The 22,642-nt window shown below is 41.8% G+C and overlaps 2 protein-coding genes across 9 annotated transcripts in view; both read left to right on the top strand.

Annotated features, from left to right (window-relative positions):
- dab1a (DAB adaptor protein 1a) overlaps positions 1 to 9,138 on the top strand; it is a 249,455-nt gene extending 240,317 nt beyond the window's left edge. For 5 of the 6 annotated variants that reach the window (XM_039606719.1, XM_039606724.1, XM_039606723.1 and 2 more), the window contains 7 exons: positions 2 to 64; positions 183 to 279; positions 1,137 to 1,543; positions 2,191 to 2,386; positions 2,487 to 2,635; positions 4,056 to 4,152; positions 7,139 to 9,138. In XM_039606719.1, coding sequence (XP_039462653.1) covers positions 2 to 64; positions 183 to 279; positions 1,137 to 1,543; positions 2,191 to 2,386; positions 2,487 to 2,635; positions 4,056 to 4,136 — 993 coding nt within the window. In that variant the 3' untranslated portion in view covers positions 4,137 to 4,152; positions 7,139 to 9,138. The remainder of the gene's footprint in view (position 1; positions 65 to 182; positions 280 to 1,136; positions 1,544 to 2,190; positions 2,387 to 2,486; positions 2,636 to 4,055; positions 4,153 to 7,138) is intronic. The other variant, XM_039606720.1, reaches the window with a different exon arrangement.
- A 2,803-nt stretch (positions 9,139 to 11,941) lies between these two features.
- LOC116331302 (protein enabled homolog) lies at positions 11,942 to 22,534 on the top strand. Of its 3 annotated transcripts, XM_039606728.1 has the most exons (24): positions 11,942 to 12,046; positions 12,153 to 12,235; positions 12,741 to 13,909; positions 14,022 to 14,185; positions 14,803 to 14,850; positions 15,054 to 15,248; positions 15,346 to 15,637; positions 15,742 to 15,860; positions 16,022 to 16,050; positions 16,165 to 16,199; positions 16,362 to 16,530; positions 18,356 to 18,515; positions 18,637 to 18,760; positions 18,863 to 18,897; positions 18,986 to 19,061; positions 19,179 to 19,213; positions 20,009 to 20,078; positions 20,161 to 20,220; positions 20,328 to 20,347; positions 20,437 to 20,470; positions 20,565 to 20,584; positions 20,676 to 20,721; positions 21,629 to 21,721; positions 21,828 to 22,534. In XM_039606728.1, the coding sequence occupies exons 2-23, from the start codon at positions 12,227 to 12,229 to the stop codon at positions 21,717 to 21,719; spliced, it is 3,000 nt and encodes a 999-aa protein (XP_039462662.1). In that variant the 5' UTR covers positions 11,942 to 12,046; positions 12,153 to 12,226; the 3' UTR covers positions 21,720 to 21,721; positions 21,828 to 22,534. The 3 variants fall into 3 exon arrangements, with proteins under 3 accessions (XP_039462662.1, XP_039462661.1, XP_031609796.2); XM_039606727.1 differs by having other exon boundaries at positions 12,031 to 12,235; XM_031753936.2 differs by lacking the exon at positions 14,803 to 14,850 and having other exon boundaries at positions 12,031 to 12,235.
- The last annotated feature ends 108 nt before the right edge of the window (positions 22,535 to 22,642 follow it).

Raw genomic sequence — 22,642 nt, 5'->3', positions numbered from 1 at the left:
GAATATCAACCAATTAGAAATTTTTGGAGACATGTCTACGCCTCCTGACATCACCTCTCCATCTGTGAGTAGCCGTTATACATACACAGTCTGTGATTTACATCTTGTAAAATAATACCGGCATCTCCACTGAGTTGTCTCCTTTTCGTTGTTCACCTGACCTCCAACCACAACCTGCACAGACTCCCGCCTCTCCAGCCAACACCCTGGACCCCTCACAGGGCTTGCAGCCTCCCACGGAACTGTTTGCTCCCTTCAATCCTGCGTCTGTGCCCTCAGGTAAGACCTTGTTTACTTTCTGCTTAAATACAAGGCTGCTACAAGCCAGTGGGAAACAAGCTCAGCAGGAGAGACATGAAGGCAAACTGGAGACTAAGAAGATTCAGATGCAGGGGGCATCTGAAGAAGAGAAGAAAAGGGGTTGTGCTGAAATAAATATAGAGCGGTGGAGTAGAAGCGAAATGTAGACGAGAGAAAGAGGAGAAAAGGTGGCATTGGTTGTGTGTTGAATATGAAAAGCATTATTATCCCGCTACCTCAGATGCTGCTGATTTACTTGTGGCTGAGCCAACTGCGTCAGACGGGGGGAAAGCAATAAAACATGCCGCGATGATTGTAGTGAAGACTTCTTTGTGCACAGAGCTACTGTGTATTTAGAAATTGGTATAAAGGTTTTGCATCTCTTTATTCACTCCCCTCATCACCTCTGCTTGCCTCCTCTTTTCCTTTCTCTGTGCATGTGTCAGAGCAGCCAAGGTTAAATGTCAACTTTCTCCGCTGTAGTTAGCAAGCAGAGACTAGAACCAGGAGACTAGTGAGTGTGAAATACGAAACAGCTTTTACTGATGAGTCTGAGTGATTTTAATGAGTGTGTTGAGTTCTGCCTTTTCATAATGACTCTGCCTCATTCTGGAGGTAATTATAATAGTGCACCATGACCATTAAGAGACACTGCATTAGCCGCGGGCGAAAGTAGGGCAGCACTCTCTGGTGATGCATGTACAGGTTTGTGTGTAGAAAAGCAGGCTATGCACTGTGGATATTCTAATCACTTTCTCTTTTGTCTTCTTTTCTTACTTTCTTAAAATGGCGCAGAAAAAAAATGAAATAACTTCTCTCAATCCACTCACAACCAGGTTATGTGACGATGGGAGCAGTACCTCCTGGCCACTGGTCCCAGCAGGCTTTTGCTGCCCAGACTCCGCTGGCCTTCGGGGTCCAGTCTCCTCTAGGCCCGGTGGCCCAGGTGCTGCCAGGTGGCCAGCCTCTCATCTGGGGCCAGGCCAACATCTTCCCTGCCACCCAGCAGCAGTGGGCAGCCATGGCAGCAGGAGCCTTCCCCCCCACAGCCTACCTCCCAGCCCAGCCTGTGGGCACCCTGCCCGCCGCCATGTTCCAGACTCTCACCCCCGTCACGACTGTGACTCCAGCCGGCGAGAGCCATTCGAGCACTGGAGCCAGCGCTTCAGCTCCTTCCCCTTCAGCATCTTCGAGTCCACAGCATGGGGAGAGAGGAAAGAAGATTGGAAAGGAGATGTTCAAGGTGGGGAACTGATGAATACAGAGAAGATTTTTACAAATAGTCTTCATAGTCCTATTCAAAATAAAAAAACTAAATATTAGTTTTTGCTCCTTGAATAATTCATCACAGTTAATTTTCTAATTTAAGTATTTTGTTAGAGTTGTTAAAATTGCAAAATGTCTGGGACCAGTTTTTAATTGTTCGGGTAAGACTGAAACAAGCTTTAGGATGCAAAGAGTCATAAGTGGGACATGTAAGTACAAATGGACAGTCATACATATTTGGGTTGTATTTGATCATTTTAGCTATGTTGAGCAAATTAGCCTCATTTAACCCTTTAAAGACTTCCAAAAAATAATATTTTTTTGGAAATGCATTTTGGTTCACATAGTTAGGCCACATACAAACACATCCAAAATGCACATTTTCATTAGGATTAGGATTCAACTAATCTGTAGTGTATAATACATACATATTCATATCAGAATTTTTCACTTGTAAAGTCTCATCTATGAGAGAACGTTTTTCCCCAGTCTGGTGGTGTTTTCATCAATAAAAAGGCTGCAAAACAGGCAGTGATTTGGACAGTAACCTAAAATAAAGGTCACTAATTGATTGTCCACACTTTCAGTGTTAACCTTGCTGACCAGTCTCTGTCTTTCCTTTAGGATTTTCAGCTGGCGAAGCCTCCGGCCATGCCTTCGAAGAAGGCTGATCAGCCCAGTTTAGCAGGAACCTCAGAGGCATTCAGCACTTACTTCAACCGTGTGGGCACTGCCCAGGACACAGATGACTGTGATGACTTTGACATTTCTCAGATGAATCTGACACCAGTCACCTCCACAACACCATCCACCAACTCCCGTGAGCGCTCTCTCCGTGTCTGTCTGTGCTGTGTAACACGCTTTTTCTCTTATCACCATCCAGCGTGTAGCTGTCTTAATTGTTCTGTCCTCCTCTGCAGCACCCACCCCAGCTCCTAGGCAGAGCTCCCCCTCAAAATCCTCAGCCTCTCACGTCAGTGACCCCCCCACCGACGCCACAGACCCCCCCACGGACGACTCATTTGGCGAAGCAGAGGGCAGTCCCAGTCGCAGTGGAGAGGAAGATGCTGTAAGTGTGCGTGTGCTTTGGTGTGTGCGAAATTTTTGGAGTAAGCCAAGTGTGTGCGCCTTTTTAATAAGTCACTTCTTATGCTGCTATAACCTGCACAGCTTGTTGAGATCTGCTGATAAATAGCCTTTGTAGCTGTGTTGGCGGGCCAGGTAATCACTCTCACTGATTAGGGGGCCGCGCTGTTGTGTCCTTTAGTGTGAGAGTGTGTGTCGGTGTTTGTGTCAGTGCATATGAAAATGTGCACGTCCAGTGTGGGTTACTGTGGAAAAATGAGCAGTAGCATGCATGAGTATGTGGTTGAGTGTGTGCATGGTCAACACAGCGTTAAATTAGCTGGTGAAATTGTCAGAGACATCATTAAGCTGTTATTAATACCAGCAAGGTAGCATCCATACATCACTACTTCTATGTGGACAGACTCATCTGTGGTGAGATATAGGAAGCGTAGTGCCCCAATTCTTCTTCCAGGGGCAATTAATATTTATTTTACCTGTAGCACCTTAATCTGGGGCAGAAAAATGGGTTAAATTAAGGAGGAGTGAGAAGATGGAGAGAAGATAGACAGATAAAACGAAAGAAAATGGGGAAAAGAAGGATAGAACGTCAGATTCTTAGGGAGTGTAGACAAACGCCCTGTGCCTTTGACCAAAGTCCTGGTAGAATCTGTGACCTTCTAAGAAGCAAGACTTTTCTAGTTCTTTCCCTGCCATTTTCTTCCTGTCTTCCAATTACTCTTTTTTGTTTCTTTCAAGCTTGCTTCTCTCCTCCCTCTCGTCCTTCACTCCCCAGGCGTGAAACATTAGTTTTATGCCTCCAATCCAGCTATTATTGAAAAAATAGAGGACTTTCACACTGCTGAAAATGTCACCAGCCCTGAATAACACACAGAAGCTTTGCACAACCCAAAGACATGTGCATTGGTGGCGGCACTGAGTGAGTGCGGCGAAAAGGTTACAAAAATAAAAAAATAAAAAAGCAAGAGAAGGACCGGAAAGATGGAGCAAAGGCAGAAAAACAACCTCCCACCCTTTTGTGGGTTGAGGTGCAAAAAGCGGAAGTGTTTTAGGAGGAAAGCAGTGGATCAATAGAAGCAACTCCACAGAGGTTTTCATAACAGACCACTGTAAATGAGTGCATGTTTACTGTTTGTGTGTATTTGCAAAGAAGTTTCTATAAAAAGAAAAGCTGTGATGGGCTGTGATTTTCTATTCTAAGTGTCTGCGTTTCTCCTTTAGAGCACTGACAGCTTTACTCTTTGCTTCCTGTTTGCTCTGTTCTTGTAGTTTATCAATCAAGCATTCCGTCCTTCAGATTTATTCTTCTCTGTCTGTTTTCCCTTTATTTCCTTCTTATACTCTTCCACGGACCTTCCTTTCCACCCTTTTCTCTTCCTTCCTTTCCGTCTTCCACTCTTTAGGCATGTGGTTCTGGGTCGCCCTGCCCCAGCGAGACAGCAGAGCCCAGCCCAGATCAGGCCAGTCCAGAGGCTGGGAGCTAGATAGCAGCAGGGCAAGGTAGGTATCAATACCTCTCCTTCCCCTCTTAACTCCTTCAACTCTCTGCATGTATCTCTTCTTCTCATTTACTGTTGCACCTCCCTTAGATAAGTGTGTTGCATCTTTCTTTTTTTTTGCATCAGTGGTTACATTTTCACTGTTTTACCTCTGTTTTCATTGCCTTGTTAACACAAGTTCAAAAATGGCACGTGTGGTTTGGTTTTAATGGTGATTTTTTGTTTTGTATGTATCTGTTGATGATGAAGGTGTTGTGCATGTGTGACTTTTTGGAAACAGTGTGTGACAAGTTCATCACGCAGCATCACTTTGGCCATAGTGCTCTCATTGTGTTCTGTCATTCTGATGTGCACCTAAATCACGCCCAGTTCTCTAAATAGCACACGTCTCACTTGGAAATTCAATAGCGTGTGACAGCCAATCAGAAACTGTGCACTTCAGTGAGCAGGATGTCTTTTGGGATTTGTGTGCAATATGCTGATCTCAGTTGTTTAGCTTAATTTGATCAGGATGTATGCTTAGATTTTATGCATTATATACAGTGTGCAATGTCACCTATGTACCACGCACCAATGTTAAACGTTGAGTGATATAGACAGGCAGTCACTGATGATGGGCATGTTTTCACACTTTTTGCACTTTGTCCTACAGTGAAATTCACAACTTTCATAAGCTTGAAAATTCTTTGAGAAGCATGTCAATATGCGGTTTGCCTATTCAATGACACACAAACACACACACACACACACACACACTCCAAGAAAAAGAGCCATTTTGATCCCTGCCTCCCTACCCGGTGTCCTCTCCCACACAATTCCCGACTGTGGCTCCTTAATGATAGCTGCTGGCACTCACACCAGAAAAAAATGTGATGGTTTTGTTTTCATCAGCTAATACTGGAGCGCCAAGATTAATGACTGCCCCGATATAATTGGCATTAATTAAAACCCAAGGAGCCTTCAAGTCCTTCCCCACTCCGGGAGAGGAGGAGGGGGGTAAAGCAGCTTCCCTCCCCTGTTGGCCTTGCTCCTCATTCAGATGCTATGAAAGCTGCATGGCAGCAGGTGGATGTGGCACTTAAGTACGAGAACGAATTTTAGAGTACTGAGCAGGAAATCTGGCTATGATCTAGCAGTTATGGCCAGAAGCTTCGAGTCTGTCCTCTGTGGTAGGTGGACAGCTTTGGTCCTGGTCCAATTATGCTGTTCCCATATGGTGTTTACTTGCTCAATCACATCGGCTTTAGACATCTTCCCAAACACACACACCTGTGCAGTAGTCCCGGTTATTCCCTGGACAAGCACACCTGTGATCGATACTGTCACCACCTGTGCTCATATTGGAGCCAAAAATATGCGTGTGCTTGTGTGAGCGTGTTGCTGCTGGCCATGACCGCCTGTCCTGTCCTCCCCCTCCCACTGCGTGTCTCCGACAGACATGTGTTCAGGCTAGTGGGAGTGTAAGTGTTTTTTCTGGGGTGATTTCATCATGTCCAGTGAACGCTCCCGAGTCTCAGCCATGAAATGGCCTGCTTCCACGGTTCACTGACCAATCTCACATTGCTCCCCCTGCCGAGGGCCTACCACACGCATGCACATAAATGTCCACACATGTACCAGCCAGGCCCGATATTCTGGCCTTGAGGCTGCTGCCACGCCAGCAAATCACTCATACCTCCACCGAGGGCTTGTACTCGCTCTCTCGGCTGGGGATGAAGGAGCTGAAGCCGCCTCAGATGGCAGTGCCTGTTAGATGATGCAGGGTGACACCGCTGGGCTGTGGCTCTGGTGCATTGGCTGAGCAGTGTGTGCTTGCTGTCACTGCTTGTCTCAGCCTCTTTGTCACCTTTCTCGGGGCTGCTGGCAGCTACTTTCTGCTGACTGTCTGGCCTTGGCCGGCCCTGCAGTTACAGCTTTGTATGCCAAAGACCAAAGCCTTAACTAAAGCAGCCCTCCCAGCATCAACCCAAGTATTCTTTTTTTTAGATGAAAGCTGTTGCAGATTGTGCATTATGTAAGATTGAGCACAAGTAGAAGTGAGGAGTTCAATCATTCGTTGCTTATCTATAAAATGTCAAACGGCATAATTTTAAAAAAACAAAAACATAATGTTTTTCCAGAGCCCAGTTTAACATATTTTAATGACTTCTTTTTATCTAACTGCGCCTCCAAAACAGAACAGCCCAACGTTGAGTCATACTGTGATAGAGACACACCTAACCACGAGCAGTTTGCTCAACTAAACGTTGTTCTAATAGGGGAGCTGTGGACAGACCCCAAACTCTAAATGAGTTCTCTGCTCTGGAGAAGTCTCCCAGAATATAATAGGAAAGTCAGTAGCCTCCAATCAAGTTGTCTGCATGGCAGATTGAGTAGCTGGCTATAATTATGTGTACAATAATGACGGCCCCATTGTGAGTGACTGCAGCAGGGTTGGTGCTTTGACTGCAGGGTGTTCCATCATCCACTGTTGTCTTCCAGCTCAGCTGGAGAGAAATACAGACATGATGACTCATAACTGGTCTTTCAAGGCACTACCTCTAATTCTTGCTGGTCCTGGAGTTTGAGGTGGGAGAAAATATGCATTTACATGGACACTGTAATAACAACACAGACACACGCATGCAGGCACGTGCACACAAATGGCTTTGAGAGTGATGGACCTATGAACGGCCTAAGAGGTAAGAGGAAAAGTGACCGAAGGTCTCCTTCAATGCAGTGTGCTACTGCCACCTGGTGGTGATGTTAGTTATAGGAACTTGCAAACCACTGCAAAACTAGAGCTAACTTGTCAGGGCTTGCAGGTTGGTGATACTTGCAGTTCAGTCAGTTGAGAGAATGAATCATAAATCTGGGCACTCCCTTTTTATTATGTAACACTCAGATGAAACGCAGAGGCCAGACACTGATATTACAGCTATAGCAAGCCTTTGAAAAAAACAAAGGAAAGTAACAATTTGGTAATATTTTTTTTCTTTCATTGACAGAAGAGGAAAGACCCTCTCTACGCCCAGATTAACAAAGGGAAGAAATAAAGAGACATACAGGAAGACAGACCTGACCAGCACTGAGAGAACAGGAGGAGAACCCTTAACCTCTGTTTGTGTGAGTGCGTGTGTGCGTGCATGTCTGGCACATCCCCGCCTGGCCAAGCCCTTCTTCTTCTCCTCCAGCTAACAACCTCCCAGGAGGAGCTTCCACACTCCCACAGTCCTCCTCCTCCTCCTCCTGTCTGCAGTCTTTCCTCCTCCTGAGAGGGGAGAGCCCTCTTGGTCATTCACTCCAGGCAGGAAGGGATATCAATCACTGAGACGGATCCAGTTCTCCCTCCACTGCGCTGTCTTCTCCTCTCCTCTCCTCCCTTCTCCCTGTGGCGACTCACACCCAGCCTTACAGATAGAACCTGCTCCTCTCCTCTCTGCCCCCCCGTTCCCTTCCTCCTCCTTTGCTCTCCTTCCTCTGCCTCCTGTGTCTGGCCAGAGACTGTGCTGCCAAGAAGGGACTGAATCATGCAGTGCCTCCCCGTCTCTGACACTCCCTCACACACGCACGCTCATCGGGATTAGAACGATCACCTTTTGTTTTAATGGACAGAATCTCCATCTGTAGTGAGGAGATCCCATAGGAGGAGCCAGACTATTAATGGGCCTATCAGGGATGGCCCGTTACTGGGATCACTGCTTCTGATTGGTTGGCTGGTTCGGGGAGTTTAACCCCATTCTTGTGAGTGTCTGCTGGATCACTATGCAGAAACAGACTCTCTGGGAGCTACTCACACACCAACGACATACATCTTGCACACAGGAATCAGCTTACATACTCTCACACATGCAAACACATACACACAGTCCACCTTCTCTGACATGCATACACACAGTAATTTGCCAAACGTCTCTCCTCGCAGACAGACTCATATAGAGGCCAGAGGACCAGACATGCTGAAGAAAAGACCCTGAGAGGGAAGTGTTGCAAGTTAAACAGATTCTGTGATTGAACTGTTCATTCTCTATAGCTTTTGTACAATACTGATTAAAAAAGAAGAAGAAATTGAAAAATTTGAATTTTTATTTTATAAGTCAATCAAGCCGCTGGGGTCAGCTCTATAGGAGATATAGAGTCAACATGGCTTTAAGGCATCTGATCGTTGGTTTGCCAAACTCATTTTGTAAATAATGATAACAACCATTCTGTCCACTGGACTTCTGTGCCATAAAATAGGAAGGCTTCAGTTATGCAACTCTTGACGTTAACCCAAGCAATACCAACATATGTTTTCTTTTTCCTGTTGTCTGTTTCATTCGCCTCCCCCCCCTTCTGTGCATAGATGTTGTGAACCATTAATTACTCTGGTTCCAGCCCTAAAGCCTGCACCGTGCCCTTCTGTGTCTTCTTGAGTTCCCACCTAAAAACACTATATCGCAGTCCTGAGCTTTTGTATCACAAGACTATCATTTTTATGTTGCAGGCAGCAGTCAGGGTCTCACTCACTCACTGTAGCCCAGACTGCTCCTCTCCTCCATCCCATTCTCCCAGACTAGTCTAGAAGATAACAGCGATGCTCTGCCCATCTGTCTGTCTGTTGGTCAGGTGCCAAACTGCTGCTGTCTGAGTGTGGACTGCAGCATCCTCTGCTACAACTACATCAACTGTGATGCCAATGACTCCCTATTTTATGGCCAGAGTCCCCATGTCACTCGAGAACTCTTTTGGACTATGAAGCTGATTAACTTTAAAACTTTGAGAACTAGATGATGAGCAAAGACGTTGAATAAAAAGGGAAACGTTGCTGTTTGAGTACATAACATTTCTAGACCTATTTTAACTTTACCTCAGCTAACAGTTTCTTAATGTAAATTGACACATTATTTTTATCTTTATGAATATGACATTCTACAGTGGGTTTTTAGATGATTTTTTTTGGTTCTATCTTGATTTACGTATTCCACCATGTATTACTGTTACAAATAAACACATCCCAAATGACTAATACGTGTGTTTATGCCTCTGCTTTTGTGTGCGAGCAAGAAAGAGTGAGCCTAATGGTGTGTGCCTAGCAGAGGTGACACCCCCCCACTGCCCCCCATCAAGTGCCACAGCATTTTGCAATAATTTAACACTGCTTTAATGACCTGTCACATTCTGCTACACTCTATTGCAAGCTGCTTTATTAGCAAGCAACCGCAAAGCAAGAACTCTAACCTTCCTACTCTTGTTTTGTTTCTCACTTTCTACCCACAGAAAGGGTTCAGATATGAGGACACCCTTAATGCACTGTTCTATTTAATCAACTGAACTAGAACTTTACACGTTTTAAATGAACCCTTATACACCCAAAAATGCTCTCACTGTGCTATTTGGTTGTGGGATTACTTTCAATTTGAAGTGACAGTTATTTGAGATGCTTATCTATAGGATTTCTGACACCTATAACCTATGCAGGTGAATGGAATTTTCTTGTTATTCCTCAACCATTAAAAAATTACATCTGACAGCTTTTGTCTTCCGTCAAACAGTGTCCCGGGTACTCCATAATCCATAAACCCCACTGTGTGCCGTTTTCTTTGAGAACATTTCACCTGTGAAAGCTGTCAAAACTGACATCTGCAAATTGTCCAAGATGAGCAGCAGGCTGTGCTGGAAAGATGAGCAGCAGTTTGACCATCTTTATGTATTTTTCAAGAGAGCACCACAGCTATAGTCTTCTCCATGGAAACCAGAAAGTTGCAGGCATGTTTAAAGGCAGATGCTACAGGTTAATAATAAACAAAAAACTGAACACCATCAAGACAACCGTTTTATTATACAAGATGAAACCTTATCTTTAACTATGAAATTTATCAGCTATCTAAATATGTTCTAATTTGCCATTTGAAATCTGCCCACTGGATGAAGCCAGTTTAAAGTTTGTTTTTCAGTTTGAAATGTTTTTACACATCTGATTTTGAGTAGCTCATTTTTTTTACTTGAGAAAATTTTGTCAACAGATAAGATTTTCAACATGCTTCTAGGAATAGAATGTACTCAAAGTTTTTTGAATGAAACATGCAGTAAAAACCTTCCAGATACAGATGGGAGTAAAACTTAGATCTTTCCCTGAAAAAAAAAGAAATGGCGTTAAAAGGTATCCATTGTAAAATTGCAAAAACAAAAATTGTTTTTAGTTTACTAGATTACCTACAATAATTCATTTTTTCTGTAATGCAAATCTTCTGTAATGTTTTATTTAAATATGCAAATACAATCACCTCAAACATGCACCAATACATTTCAAAGGATAAGGCCGCAAAATAAAGACTTCATTCTATTATTTATAGAATGAAGGATATTATTTATCCACTAGATTGAGCAAAGACATGCTATTTACACCAAACAGCTTGAAATCTACACTCATTGGCCACTTCTTTAATTAAACCTGTTCAACTAATAGTTAACACAGATAACTAATCAGGGACATTGTATAAGCTGACTCCTTTTATACATGTAGACATGATCAAGATGACCTGAAGTTCAAAAAAAGCATCTGAATAGGGAAGAAAGGTGATTTAAGTGAACGTGGCAAACTGCTGCTCTACAGGGATTTTACCCCCACAACAATCTCTAGGGTTTACAGAGCAATGGCCCAAAAAGGTGAAAATATCCAGTAAGCAAAATGCCTTGTTGATCAGAGGAGAATGGCCAGACTGCTTTGAGGTAAAAGGAAAAGAACATAATTCAACCAGGGTATGCAGAGGAGCATCTCTGAACACACTGCACCTTGAAACACTACAGCAGTAGTGGCACCCCTGTCAGCTGAGAACAGGAAATTTAGGCTACATGAGCTCACCAAAATTGGACAATAGATGATTGGAAAAACATTCCCTGGACTGATGACTCTGGATTTCTGCAGCAACAAACAGCATCAAAAAATGGATTTCTCCTGCCTTGTAACAACAGTTCAGGGCGGTGTTGGTATAATGGTGTGTAGGATATCTCAAAAACTTTGGGTTCTTTAGTAAAAACTGAGCATTGTTTAAAAACTACAGTACAATCTGAGTACTGTTGTTGACCATCCCTTTATGACCACAGTGCCCACCTTCTGATGGCTGCTCCCATTAGGAATGCACCATGTCACGAACCTCAAATCATCTCAAAGTGGTTTCTTAAATAGCCTCTGAAGTCACCACATCTCAGTCCAGTGGAGCGACTATGTGATGCTGGTAAGGACCAAAATCTCTGATGAAAGTTTCCCGCACTTTTGTTGAATCTGTGAGAATTAAGGCCGATCTGAAGACAAAAAGAGATCCTCCTTAGTATGAGTAAAGTGTACCTAATGAAGTGACCGGTGAGTGTACACAACTTGGTAGTGAGTTAAGAGTATGAGAGGCTATAATCTGCTATAGTTTACAAAGCTGCCAAATAAAGACAACGCTTACAGAATGTATTTATGTCACATTATAAATGCGTAATTTAATACTTCTGTACGCTCTGTAAGGAACCTAGAATGATGGCACATTTCTTCGGTCATCTTATTTTCTCTACCTTTAATTTGAATATTTAATTTAGGCGACAGTTAATAAATCAAAGATTAAACTAATATACCCCATCCTCTCATAACAGCAAAATACACTGTTCTTATAAGAGAGATTAGCATTCTTAAAAAAAATGAGTCACTTTGAAAATAAACTTAAAAAAATCTCCATCAGCTTGGTTTCATGAGAGTGACTCACGTCGTGCCAGCCGGACGACATTCCTGAAGAAGAGGGAGAAAAATCCAAGAGCTGTTGACAGTCATCGTGCTGTGGCGTAAAATGCTCAGCAGGACTAGTTTGACGAGCCCGACTGTTTTTTACTCAATCTCACTCCTCCTCTGAAACCATCTCGGGTGCGCACGGGACGCAGATTTTTCTCGATCAGAGGTGAAGCACGCAGGAACCTGGAACAGTGAATACAGTGTTTAGAATTTCTTACTTCCTTTTTTATTTTAAATTAATTTCTTTGTTTGTTGTTTTTCTCCGGACACAGGATGAGAAGCTGAATAAGAGAACTATCTCTCTTCATAAAGGTTTTTGTCGTTTCTGTGGATATTAAAACGCGCAATGGAACAGGTATGCCCTAACACTCGTAACATTATGATGATTGGATAATATGCTGTTGATATATTTAAAGTTGTGTTAGCAGACATAAATACTGGTAATACTGTAAACTGACATTTGAAAAAAAAATCAAAGTTTACAGAAACATTCAGTAAAGTGAGACAGAGTTCAGGTTATATTTTACAGCTTTATCGATCCTTTGTCGTGTGTGTTGAACACTGTCTTGAATCCAATTGATTTCCAAAAGTCAAGCATGCCTCTTCTTTTAGCGGGAAAGAAAGAAAAAAAAAAGAAATTCAAGATACATGAAAACACCGATCACTGTTTTAGCTCTGAATGCTGTAACGTTGTTACTACTATGATGACATAATTTATCTTACCGGATAAGGACCAGAACTACACTCCTCTTAATAATAAGTGATTTGGGACTTTTTTCTTATTCCAAATATGTTAAGGGAAAAATGTACCTATTTAGGCCCTGTATTGAGACTATTGTACTGTGTGATACTTTCATCAGGAGGAACAGATAGACTTTCAGGCCCTAAGGGCCAAGTTTCAACAAGAAGAATTCATATTGAAGAAACCCAAGACAAAACCTGTTCTCCCAGAGAAGCCAAATGTGGTCTCTCCTCCCCAGAGCCCCAGTCATTACCTCCCTTCAGGTGCACGCCCCTCCCTGCTGACCACCATCAATCAGAACTTGGAAAGAAAGACACTATTTGCCCCAAGAGTGGTCTTCAAAGATGATCTGAAAGAGAGCAAAAAGCCTCTCATCAACAATAAAGACAAAAGTGAAGGAAAACTGAAAGGTGGTAAGCACAAAACATTCAAAGGGAGCAGGGAGAATCTTCTTGAAGATTCCGTGGATCAAAAGAAAGTGAATAACAAAGACAAGACGCTTCCTTTGGTTGCCCCTGTAACGCAGAAAGAGAGTACAGCAGAGCTGGTGCCAGCCGCACCTCCACCTAAAGTCACAACAGAGAAAAAGAAGCCTTTCAGTCTTTTCAAAAAGCCAAAACGAGATTCAGTGTTGATCTCAGCTGATCCAATTCTGGACACCCCAAGCTCAGATATTGCTGGACCAGCTCCACTCATCCCAGTGCCTTCTGAATCCGGTAGGGAAACACTACCTAATTCAACATCAGAGCCCCATCTACCAGACAACCCCACCTTACCAGACCACAGTGCTGATGTAGAAATGACCCCAACCTCTACTACTCTTGAATCTCTTGCCTTCAACCTACCTCCTCCTCTCATACCTGAGAGCCCACCACCTGAAATCCCAAGCTGGAACAGTGAAATCCCACCTGAAATAGAAAATCTCACTTTGCCTGTTTCTAGCCAAGATGAAGGTATTACCAGTCCACCCAGTGTCTCTCCACCCCTTCCACCCAGCTGTGTCATCTCTGGTTCTCCTTCCCTGGTTTCTTCTCCATCTCCATCACCCCCCGAGCCTGAGATTACATCTGAGATTGGGAAAGATGCTATTTATATACCTGCTGTGGAGAAACCTCCTTCTCCAGCCACGAACCCTCCATCTGTTCCACCATCTCCCAAACCAGAGCGTCCAGTCTCAGCACTCTCTGCCCTGGAGAGAGCAGAGGATATGAGTCCTGGAAGAAGAACACCACCAGGTGACCAGAGGATTTTCAATGCTCTACAGAAGGCACGCAAGAAGACCAACAGGTAAAGAACACAAACGGCAGGAACACACACAGTTTCATTCCAGCAGTTATGAAGAAACATCTCTGTTTACTGCTCAGTCACTAACAAGATGTAATTTTTTCCCTGCTCTTAGCCCCTTGATAAGTGACATCCACTCCTATTCTGTTACCCCTCCACCTGAGGAATCCTCCCAGTGTCAGAGCCCCACTGAAAGTCTCCCAGAACTCCCACCCATTGATTATGAAGATCTAAGTGCCCTCCTATCGAAACCAGCACAAGTTAACGGCATTGACCACCGTAAGTCCAACTAACATAACCACAGTAGAGCTCCCCTCCCCTCTCCTCTTTTCCCTACGTCTTGCTTTTCTGTGGATTTACTTCACCTCAAAAGAAGTTGAGAAGAATTTACTCTCATCATCATCAGGCCTGCAAAACATAATTTGTTAGTTTAGGGTTTAGGGTTTCAGCTGCAGAAACTACCTGGCCACAGGGTCGCCTCAGGTGGTGACATTCTTCTTTTGTGCCAGAAACAACTTAGCAGAAGGCAGGGCAGAGCTGCAGAGGTATGTTTGCTATGTCAGAGGTGCAGTGACAAACAGTTTAATGTCTGTTAAGCACAGTGCAGAAAGAGCAGGAAGTCTGATGCTCTGTTTAATTTGCATTGCATTTTTGAAATTGTGCATACAGGTTTTTATGTCAAGCTCATTCAATAGGGTGAAGTCTCCTGTTACAAATTACAGATGAGCACCTTTGACATGGTTTCTAATCTTTTATTCTGCAACAAACAAGTTTTGTACATTTTCAAAAGGCAGCTAGCGGGCAGGTTTCTGGAGATATATTTTGCATTACAATTAAAGTAGCAAAATTGAATTATACTGCAAATTTCTTATAAATGCATTAACTCTGCTCTACAGAGTTATACAAGAACAACTTCCACAGTGGGTTTGACTGGTTTTGTTTCCGTACGTATATAATTCTTACTCTTTTCTTGCCCTCTCTCTATTTCTGTGTTGGAAAATTCACTTTTAGATGGAGTTTTGCTGTTACTGTGTTGAATGGCTCTTTTTGCCTTAAATGAGATTAAAGTTCAAAATCTTTTAACAATCATATCCAGTCATAACCTTCTAAACTGTTATATGTTCATATGTAATGTTATTCCTTGCAGGACAGCTCTCTCCCCCGTTGCAAGACATCACTGAGGGACCTGACCCTGTCCCAGAGCTGCTGGTGATTCCCCCGCCTCCACCCAAGATGACTATTTCAGATAATGGGCCTCTGAATTCTTCTGTAGACGAACCTGCCATACTTAACTCTGCCAGCTTGAGTGAATTCATTCCTCCACCTGTCGTGGAAGTTAATGGTGTGGTCACCAGTGCTAGACTCACAATTTAGAGAAAAGCTAAACTTCAGTGGCCTGTTCTTGTAATGCTTCATAATCCTTTATGCCTTTTCTGCAGATATCCCTGCTCCACTTGAGTTTTCAGAGACCTACACCCCTGATGTCCCAGAGGTTAACAATGTGGCTTCAGACGTTCCTAATCTGAAGCTGCAGGGATCAGAGTTGGAGTATGAGATGTACCCAGGTCCAGATGTTACAGACGGTTTTGACCCGCCAAAGGTTCACAGTAATGGGATAACCGTTCCGCAAACCGAGATCCACACAGAGACACCATATGGAGGCATATCCCAAATGAATGAACTACCAGAATCATCTCATGCTCTCAATCGGGACTTACAACAGGCGTCAGAGTAAGACATGCAAATTTAATCTATTTTATTTCTCATTAAAATGGTTCTTAATCCCTGACAAGTTGGTATTCATTAGTGATTGTTCAACTTTTTGTCCCACGCAGGCCCCAACCAGAAAACGATGTTTATCAGAGCACAGAAAATGTGTACGAGTATATCGCCACACCTGATGGTGACAAGAAAAAAGTCAAGACTAAAGTCAAGAAACACAAAGAGCCAAAGAGTAAGAAACTAGTTATACTAGAGGAGAATGACTTCTAACAGACCAGACTGGAAATCAAAAATAGGAATTGTGTTAAAATTAATACAGTAATATTAGAAACTGCCTGGAAGGGTTGCATCTTTGGTATTGTACATAACTGTGTCCTTTTTTTTAAACCGCAGATCCATATGTTGAGTCAATGCCAGTAACGGTAAGCTGCAGTGTAAAATCAAGACTTTATTTTCCTTCATTCAAAAAGATAAGCTTTCTTTATGGAATTTTAATTCAGAGTTAATTAATCCACATTCTTTATTCTTACTTATAGGTTCAAGAGAAAACCAAGACGGGGAGGTTTGGCAAGTAAGGCCTAATTTTTTTTATCCAGAGATTTTTTAATTTCTCGTATCCCCGGGGAATTAGTGATGAGAGTTTGATTTGCTTTTGTTTCGCTCATAATCTCCTCTGCTATTTACGAGTAGTCCTTTTCTAACTGGATGATACCCTTCATTCTGCCTTCCTCAGGAGTGAAAAGAAAGCAGCTGCAGAGGGGCCTGATGAGAAAGAGCTGAAAAAGAAAGAAAAGCAGCGGCTAGAAAAGGAGAAGAAGGAGCTAAAGGAGAAACAAGAACGGGAAAAGAAAGAACAGAAAGAGAGGGAAAAGAGGGAGAACGAGATGAAGAAGAAATTCAAGGTTAGTGAATACGGAAGGTTAAGAAACATCGGGGGAGGGTGGGTCATACAAACCTGTCTGGATTCATTCCTGGCAGTGGAAGAGTTGAAGTAAGCAACATGTGCTGGCACAAACAGAACACGAGCAAACATTTGTTTTGTCTGTGATATTTCTGACAGAACACCTATGGACCATTCTTTATTTCTGCAGATTCTTCTACAATATTATTGTTCTGAACATGTTCTGATTAATGTTTGTGTTGTAGCAGAAACTGTGTTGTAGTAATTACCTAGGGATGACCCCAAAAACTCTATAAATGCGGTTTTGTGTCTATTTTAGCTCTCTGTTTTTTTTTTTTAACACAACAGGCAGCTGGCTTTACCAGAAACCCTCTAAAAATGGAGTAAATGCCAGCTGCCCAGTTAATATCATTAAGCGTAAAACCCCAGGATTACAAGATTAATGTCATATTTGTCACACGCTGTAAATACTGTACATGTAAGAAGCATGTCAACATTTATTATGTCATCATGTGCCGCTTCTTTGCTCTATTCCTCTATTGATAAAACACAGACAGTTTTAATAATCATATCAATTCAAAGCCTGGTGTCTCTCCTGCTGATGCTTTGACAGTCTTACAGCTCAGCTGTGGTAAATATCATACATCTGGCAACTAAATGGTTTGATATGTCATACCTTTTTTTGTGATTAGTGCGAAATGGTTACCTTGCTGAGATTGTGTTCCTATGTAATTCTCAGTGGAACCACTTTGATTTTAAATCTTACCCATATCCCCCCCTGGACTTTTGTCCCTTTTGAAACAGTGCTTTTTTTCTAATATAGACAGCACTGTTGTATCCTTTTCATTGTGGGTTTTATTATATAACATCATATATTTGGACAGTATAAAATCTTTTAATCTTCTCAAACCTTTGTGAGGTCCAGGTCCTATCTGCAGAAGCCAGTCTACCTCTAATTGTACTTGTATCATCAGTAATATGTCACTCATTGACAATCATGAAATCATCATCCTTTCATAATGAGACTGTGCACTGTGGAGAAATCGTGATGGGGTTGTTGCCTTTGCAGAACACATAAAAACATCCTCTGATCAATGAGAGAGAAGGAGAAAGAAAGAGAGGAGATTAAAAAAAACAACAACAACCCACCAATCAGATGAATTGAATTCAAGCAAATCATCACCTGTGTCAGTAAAACAGCAGTTAAAGTTGCTATTGGGGAGCTTCTGCGTAACTGACAGCAAGATCTGTGTAAAATCTTGCTCAACAGACTTTTTGACAAACAAACAAAACCACATCTTGTACCGATGTGGTTTGAAAACTGTGAGCATACAAGACGTTGCTCTACAGATCTGTATTTTGTGTGTGTGTGTGTGTGTGTGTGTGTGTGTGTGTGTGTGTGTGTGTGTGTGTGTGTGTGTGTGTGTGTGTGTGTGTGTGTGTGTGTGTGTATGTGTTCCTTTTGCAAAAATCTGATCACAGGAGTGAGACATAGAAGGTTGTTTCTAGCTTTCTCCAAAAATCCTTGATCAAATTATAATGGGGCTCCACGGGGCAGTTAGATGGCAGTCTTGCCACTCAAATACCTCCACTGAGGTATCTCAGTGTTTCTGCACAACAACAAACTATTTGTCAGGAGACTGCTCTTTAATACCATAAATTACACGATTAACCCACTATCCAGCTAGTGAACACATGTATTTGTCTTGTGGTATAAAGCCTCTTGTAGTGTTGTTTTCAAAAGTGCTACATAAATATTGTTTATTTAGGTTATTTGTGTGCCAGTGGAGGAATATTCAGTGTTAACATGTAACTGTGTTTGTTAGATCACAGGACAGGAGGATGCCCTTTACCAGGCAAGAGTGGTTGTAACTGCAAAGGGACGAAAGACTGATCTCCCCGTCAAGGCAGGAGAGACAATCAGCATTATCCGAACAGCAAACTGCCCCAAAGGAAAGTGGCTGGCCAGAGACAGCAGCAACAGCTGTGAGTTCAAAACTTAAACAATCGAGATAAAAAGGATAAAAGGATGGAAGAACCTGTTTTTGAAACACAAGTGCTATAATCTGAAATGACACCATGAACGACCATGTGAATGTTTTTTTAGATGGGTATGTCGCAGTTGATCATGTGGAGCTGGACATCAAGGAGATGTTAGAGCTGGGAAGGAAAACTCTTCCCAGGTCTAAAAATAACTTTACCGAACCAGACGGTACCCGCATGATTTCACAGTAAGAGTTTCATACAATAACAAGCTATCCTGTGTAACCTTCTACTGCTGTTATTACTTTTAAGTTAAAAAGTTATTTACAGATGATTTTTATTTCCCCCAGTGTCTCAAACCATTATCAATTACCAGGAGAAAGCTGTAAGTGTTTCCTGTTTTTACCCAAGATAACAAAATACAGTGAAATTATTCAACAGCAGTTTAATATTTTTGATGTTGACACGCTCAGTCACAGACGACAGTGAGGAGTGGAGTGGCGATGATGATGAACCTCTCTCTAGTCCTACAAGTACACAGGCTGTACTGTGAGTAAATGCTCACTTATGCTCTATTTTTGTTTTTTACTGCTTCTTTCTATTGAGGGCAACAGTTAAGGTGATCAATCTGCTATGAACATTTTTTTGCATTCTTTTTTCCTGCAGAGGTCATAACCGGACATTCTCCATGCCAGATGTGGGTAAGACATCCCAACTTAGGCAGCACCATTCTCAACTTTGTTCTTCCCCAGTCAGCTCTTGTGAAAAAACAAGTTTGGGAAGATGTTTAATTGTTTACTGGACACATACATTAAACAAAGCATAATGAATCAGTGAATTACTCACTTAAATGTCACCTTTCAGTACACAACAAAAATAAATAGGACACTTGTGTTTGTCATGTTGATTTCCTCAATTTGTTATCTTGATATAGTAAACAGATACAGTAAACAAAGATACTACAGACTTGATATTTGCACCAGATAAGCTGTTTCAGAGAAACACAGAAAGGCTTGTGTGAGGTTGCAACACAACTGTGAGTGTGCGAGCGCCCTCAGTATAACAAACACCAAGCTGACCAAAAACATTCAATCTGAGTCCGTAAACAAATCCTCGAGGTCCATCTTTTTTCATCTTCTCTTCAACAGTGAATGGGGATGTCAGAACTTCTACACTGGACTAAATTTACTGATGTTCTGGATTTTGTATCAAGTTTCTATCCAATTATAATTTCTTCACAACTACTGAAATTACAAAACTGCACCCTTCTAAACTTCTTTAATGAACAATGGACTTTTCATTACTGCATTCTTTAAACGTTAATTCCCTGCAATGTGACTCATTAGACAAGCAGGTGCTTAAACAGGAAGCTGCTAGTGAAATATGTAATGGCCAATCTTAGGTCTGGTAACTTAGGAATTGTTTCCTTGGTGTAACTGTGGTATGTTCACTTGCATACAGTTATTTATCCGTCACTTGTGTGGTTTCTTTTTTAGGAAACAAAGACCTTAGCGTAAACCACCAGCACAGTCACAGTGACATGGGTCATGATAGCTCCCACAACCAGTGAGTTCACCTGTTTCATTCTTACAGAAACGCATACAGACACGCGCAGACTCATACAATTCCTTTTTATTTGTCCTAACAGAGCACTTCAGAAGTTGTCGACATTTTTCCGTTCACAAAAATCTCCGGAGCCAGCTGCAAGGTAGGCATGGTGGAGAAAAATGTAACAATGTTGTCCATCCATGAGCGTGCATGCACAGACACATCCAGAGCTTCTTTTCAATTTTTGTTTTTTCTTCTTTTTAACAGCACCAATGAACCAGTAACGAGTAAGTAATGCCCTAAAAATCACATTTAAAAAGTCACTAATGTGTTTGATTGACTACTTTTTCAAACCCTAATGCTGATGCACTTTCAGGCAATACATCTGTGCTGGAAGAAGCACCTCATGTGTAAGTGGACAAAGAAAAATACAGAAACTCATAGAAATACATATACCTGAACCCAAGAAAGGTTTTAATGTTTCCTTGTCTTTTTTTTAAACAGTCCTGCTGAACAACAAACAAGTAAGTGATGTTTTAAAATAAACATTCATAAAGTATTATCATAAACTTTTTATAACCTGATTTTTAAATTGCAATATCAATACATCTTCAGGTTACACTGCAGGTTCTGTGAATGTGGCAGAAGAAGCAAATCACACGTAAGTACAGAAAGAATAACGCACGTAACAATGTTGTCCATCCATGTGTGTTACTTAGTGCAACAGACAGCATTTACATAACACACAGAAAAATGTCAAACATGCTGTCCGACCTGTAGACGGACAGGTTTCCTTCCTTTTTGCCTGGAACAGGTTGATAAGCATGAAAAGAGTAAATGTCCTTTTTTTTCTTTTTTTTTTTTTATCTCTGAGAGAAAGCAGATGAGTTTTTAACTCCACCTTAACTTCACCAGGAAGTTAAGCCAGGTTGACTCCTGGCAGAACAATGAGTTGTTGATTCTCCTCAAGTAGGTCCCTCCTCTGTACTTAGTGCAACAGACAGCATTTACATAACAAGAGCACTTAGAGAGTGCACCCCCCCCCCCTCCCTATAAGGGTAAAACGGTGATGTTTTATGATGCTTATCATAACCTGCTGACATCAGCCTGCTTTTATTACAATATAATGATGTCAGTCTATTATGGTGTCATTGTGATATCGTAGGGTGTCATATTGAAAAAATAAAAAGTGTGTTGTACAGCTCTCTCCATGCACTTTCATATGACATATTACTCGATATGGTTTCTTGCAATTTTTTTCAAGGTCACCTTTGCAAAAAATCAAGGTCAAGGCCAACGTGGGTACTCATTTCCCCCGAAGCTTACTATATTGCACATACTCAATATACCCATTATTACCATGGGTAATATAAAGCTTTTACTGCTTTTTACATTTGTTGTGACCTTGACCTTGACGAGATTTTCACCAAAATAAAATCATCTCGAGCTGATTGAAATAGAACCGATTACATACTCCCTCCCTTCGAGGGACGAATGAGCTGCTGGGTGAAGAATATAAGGTGATAGACGAAAGACTGAGTTGTTTTCATGCATTTTTTTTTCTACAGGCCTGAGGCTGTGTCAGCAGAAGATACAGATTTTGTTGCTGATACACTCATTTTACCTCCTCCTGTCATGTATGCCGATGGAGCGGAGTGAAGGTAAAGTGGCCATCGTACAACAAGACAAGGATGAATCACTCCGGACTCTTCACTGTCCATCACTGTGCACATGCCATGATGACATGATGTTTTTCTGTCTTAACAGCTGAACAGAAACTCCCCCCAGGTGGAACTGCATTTGTCTGCAGCATTACCTGTTGGACTATGATCTTATTTATCCAATGACTGCATTCGTGGAGTAGAATTACGTTTAACAACAATGAGAATTATATCATCTGGGCAAACGGAAATCTTTCTTCTGTTCTTTCAAACACTGCAATGTGGAACCAGCATGGGACAGTTGATCTGCTTGCTTTAAGTGATCACGGTGAACTGCTTTGCACAGACACACACAGTATTTGTGGACACAATGATCCTGGAAACTCTCGTAGGGACAATGAACTGCTTTCTGTGCAAAAACCAGAATGGAAAATATATTTAAAGTGGAGGAAATAAGGAAAGAACAACGGAATGGAAACAGCGGTTTTTCTTATCAGATGGAAGTGTTTGTAGCTAAGGAATATTGGAAAAAGCTTCCTTTGTTTTTTTTATCATGCCATTTAAAAAAGTTGTTTGTATTAGATTTTTTGCACATAAGTTTTTGCTAATTTGTAATTTGTACACTCATTACTTTTTTCAGTGTCAGTTGTGGTATATGGAAGGGATTATGTAACTACTCATGCTACAATACATATGACCTTTGAGTTTGACTTCTTTGTCATTGGACCCAAATAACCAGCATGCTGTGTAATATAATAAGTATAAATGGTAGTATTTGCTCTGTATTAAACATAGCTGCAACTTCTAGAGGGAGATCCATCAACTGAATTTTCTTTACTTTTTATAGAGCTTTTACCTGCCTCTGACACTAACACTTCCCTATAAACAGATGAATAAGTATTATAGATAAACAAAATAATG

The sequence above is a fragment of the Oreochromis aureus genome, linkage group 23, assembly GCF_013358895.1.
Source record: "Oreochromis aureus strain Israel breed Guangdong linkage group 23, ZZ_aureus, whole genome shotgun sequence".
NCBI lineage: Eukaryota > Metazoa > Chordata > Actinopteri > Cichliformes > Cichlidae > Oreochromis > Oreochromis aureus.
Note: the sequence above shows the minus strand (reverse complement) of the source record. Positions and strands in the feature narration are given on the sequence as shown.